The sequence below is a fragment of the Mandrillus leucophaeus genome, unplaced genomic scaffold (genome assembly GCF_000951045.1).
Source record: "Mandrillus leucophaeus isolate KB7577 unplaced genomic scaffold, Mleu.le_1.0 Scaffold112, whole genome shotgun sequence".
Classification (NCBI taxonomy): domain Eukaryota; kingdom Metazoa; phylum Chordata; class Mammalia; order Primates; family Cercopithecidae; genus Mandrillus; species Mandrillus leucophaeus.
The window spans coordinates 631,535-634,224 of NW_012099432.1; the positions used below are offsets into that span (position 1 = coordinate 631,535).

The 2,690-nt window shown below is 55.4% G+C and overlaps 1 protein-coding gene across 1 annotated transcript in view; it reads left to right on the forward strand.

Annotated features, from left to right (window-relative positions):
- Positions 1-1,330: 1,330 nt before the first annotated feature.
- The window catches only part of MRPL4 (mitochondrial ribosomal protein L4), a 16,004-nt gene continuing 14,644 nt past the window's right edge, over positions 1,331-2,690 (forward strand). Inside the window, 3 exon segments of the mRNA XM_011994382.1 lie at positions 1,331-1,682; positions 1,769-1,841; positions 1,929-2,079. Coding sequence (XP_011849772.1) covers positions 1,626-1,682; positions 1,769-1,841; positions 1,929-2,079 — 281 coding nt within the window. The 5' untranslated portion in view covers positions 1,331-1,625.

Sequence of the window (2,690 nt, forward strand, 5' to 3'; positions counted from 1 at the left end):
TCAAAAAAAAAAAAAAAAAAGGACCTGAAAATGGGTGGGCCACGGTAGTAGCTCATGCCTGTAATCCCAGCACTTTGGGGGACCAATGCGGGAGAATTGCTTGAGCCCAGTTCAAGACCAGTCTGGGCAACATTGGGAGACCCACCCCCCGCCATCTCTACAAAAAACAAAAAAACAAAAAACACACACACACATACACACACAAATTAGGCCGGGCGCGGTGGCTCAGGCCTGTAATCCCAGCACTTTGGGAGGCCGAGGTGGGTGGATCACCTGAGGTCAGCAGTTCAAGACTGGCCTGGCCAACATGGTGCAACCCTGTCTCTAATAAAAATACGAAAATTAGGGCCGGGCGTAGTGGCTGATGCCTGTAATCCCAGCACTTTGGGAGGCCGAGGCGGGCGGATCATGAGGTCAGGAGAATGAAACCATCGTGGCTAACACGGTGAAACCCCGTCTCTACTAAAAATACAAAAAATTAGCCGGGCGTGGTGACGGGCGCCCGTAGTCTCAGCTACTCGGTAAGCTGAGGCAGGGAATCGCTTGAACCCGGGAGGCCGAGATCGCACCACTGCACTCCGTCCTGGGCGGCAGAGCGATACTCCGTCTCAAAATACAAATACAAAATAAAAAAAATACAGTACAAAAATTAGCCGGGCGTGCGCACCTGTAGACCAGCTACTCGGGAGACTGAGGCAGGAGGATCCCTTGAGCTCTGCAGGTCGAGGCTGCAGTGAGCCATGTTCTCGCCCTTTGCACTCCAACCTGGGCGACAGAGCAAGACCTTGTCTCTAAAAACCAAAACAAAGAAACTAAAAATGAGCATTCGGATTTGTTAGGGGGTGACAAGGGAGGCAGTCCAGGATCTGTGGACTCCCCACTTTTGTTCTGTCCTTGGAGAGCCCTGGAAAGTCTGAGAGTGTACAGGACCCTGGTCTAGGGGGTAGGGGACACAAATAACTAATCTGAGGGGTTTCGGGGGGACATAGCCATGCCGTGGGGAATCTAAACTGGGAGGCATGGTCTGGCAGGCCCAATCCTGAAGGATTTCTGTGGGCAATAAGGCCCTTCCTTTAAACAAATAAAAAAACAAACGACATTAACTGGATAAAGAAAAACCATCTCCAAGAGCCTTGGAGGTGGAATGAAGGCGTGGCCCGGTGGGCGTGACCACCAGTAAAAGCTTAAGCGTTATTGGTTGTATTCTTTAGTTGCTCGCTCCAGAACTGCCCACTTATGGGCGGGGGCCGCTCCTTCAGGCTTAGCAGTCATTGGCTGAATTGGGCCAGAGAGGTCTCATTGGCTGAGTTCCTGCACCGCTCGTAGGAGGCGGGACCCAAAGTAGGCGAGGCCTACAGAAGCTGGGGCTTCTCGCTGTGAGGTCTGGTTACCTAATGTTGTGGAGGGTCCTTGAGGCGGGAGTGAAAATTGGGTCTGGGGATTAGTCCTGGGGTGGAGGTCTGGGCACGCCAGGTCGGACCCCCTCCATCTTCGGTTTTGCACACTCAGCTTTCCAGGGGTGAGTCGCGGCGGATCAGACGGCGTCGCGTGCGTGACGTCATCCATCGGCGCCGCGCGAAGCTCCAGTGGCCTTGACCTCCCGCGGCGTGGGAGGCTGCGAGGCGATGCTGCAGTTGGTCCGGGCCGGGGCGCGCGCCTGGCTTCGGCCTACAGGCTGCCGGGTGAGGCCAGGGGCTGGAGGCGTGGTCGAAGGATGAAATTTGGGAGTGTCCAGGGGTCGTCTCTCACTTTCGCCCACCCCTTGCAGGGCCTGAGTTCGCTGGCGGAAGAGGCAGCGCGTCCGACCGAGAACCCGGAGCAGGTGGCGGTGGCGAGCGAGGGTAAGGCAACCGGGGTGGCTCCAGGAGGGGCAGCGACAGAGAGGTCTGACCCTTGACCCTAACCCCTGACCCCCGCCATCGCTCCAGGTCTCCTGGAGCCCGTGCTGCGCAAAGTCGAGCTCCCGGTACCCGCTCATCGACGCCCGGTGCAGGCCTGGGTCGAGTCCCTGCGAGGATTCGAGCAGGAGCGCGTGGGCCTGGCCGACCTGCACCCCGATGTTTTCGCCACCGCGCCCAGGTGAGCGAGTACTGTAATGGTGAACTGAGTGGCAGAGGGATGAAGAGCGGGAGTTCAGGAGTCAGGATGACTTTGGGCTTGTACCGTTGGAAAAGTGCTGGATTTCTACAGCCTCCTTTTCTCCACCTGTCAAAGGGGGGGATGATGACAGTTTCCCCTGCTGTAGCGCTGTGTGAGATTGAAGCCTGAGAGGTGACATCCTCTAAGGGTTAGGGAGATGGAACTCTGGAGCCCGACTGATTAGGTTCAAAACCTGCCTTCACCTCTTGTGCCTCAGTGTCCCTATTTTGTCAGCGCTCGGGAGGTTGCTGTGATGAGTAAATGACTTAATTCTGGCACATAATAAGTTTTATAGAAATGCTGATAATCTTTGTTAATTGTTTTTTGCAAATAAGAGCACTAAAGAGACTAAACCATTCCTAGGTGCCTGGAAGAGGCTGTTTGCATTTTAGTTAACCTGCTGTTCATAACATCTCTAAGAAAATGTAGGGGCCACGCTGGGCGCGGTGGCTCACGCCTATAATTCCAGCACTTTGGGAGGCCGAGGCGGGTGGATCACGAGGTCAGGAGATCGAGACCATCCTGGCTAACACGGTGAAACCCTGTCTCTA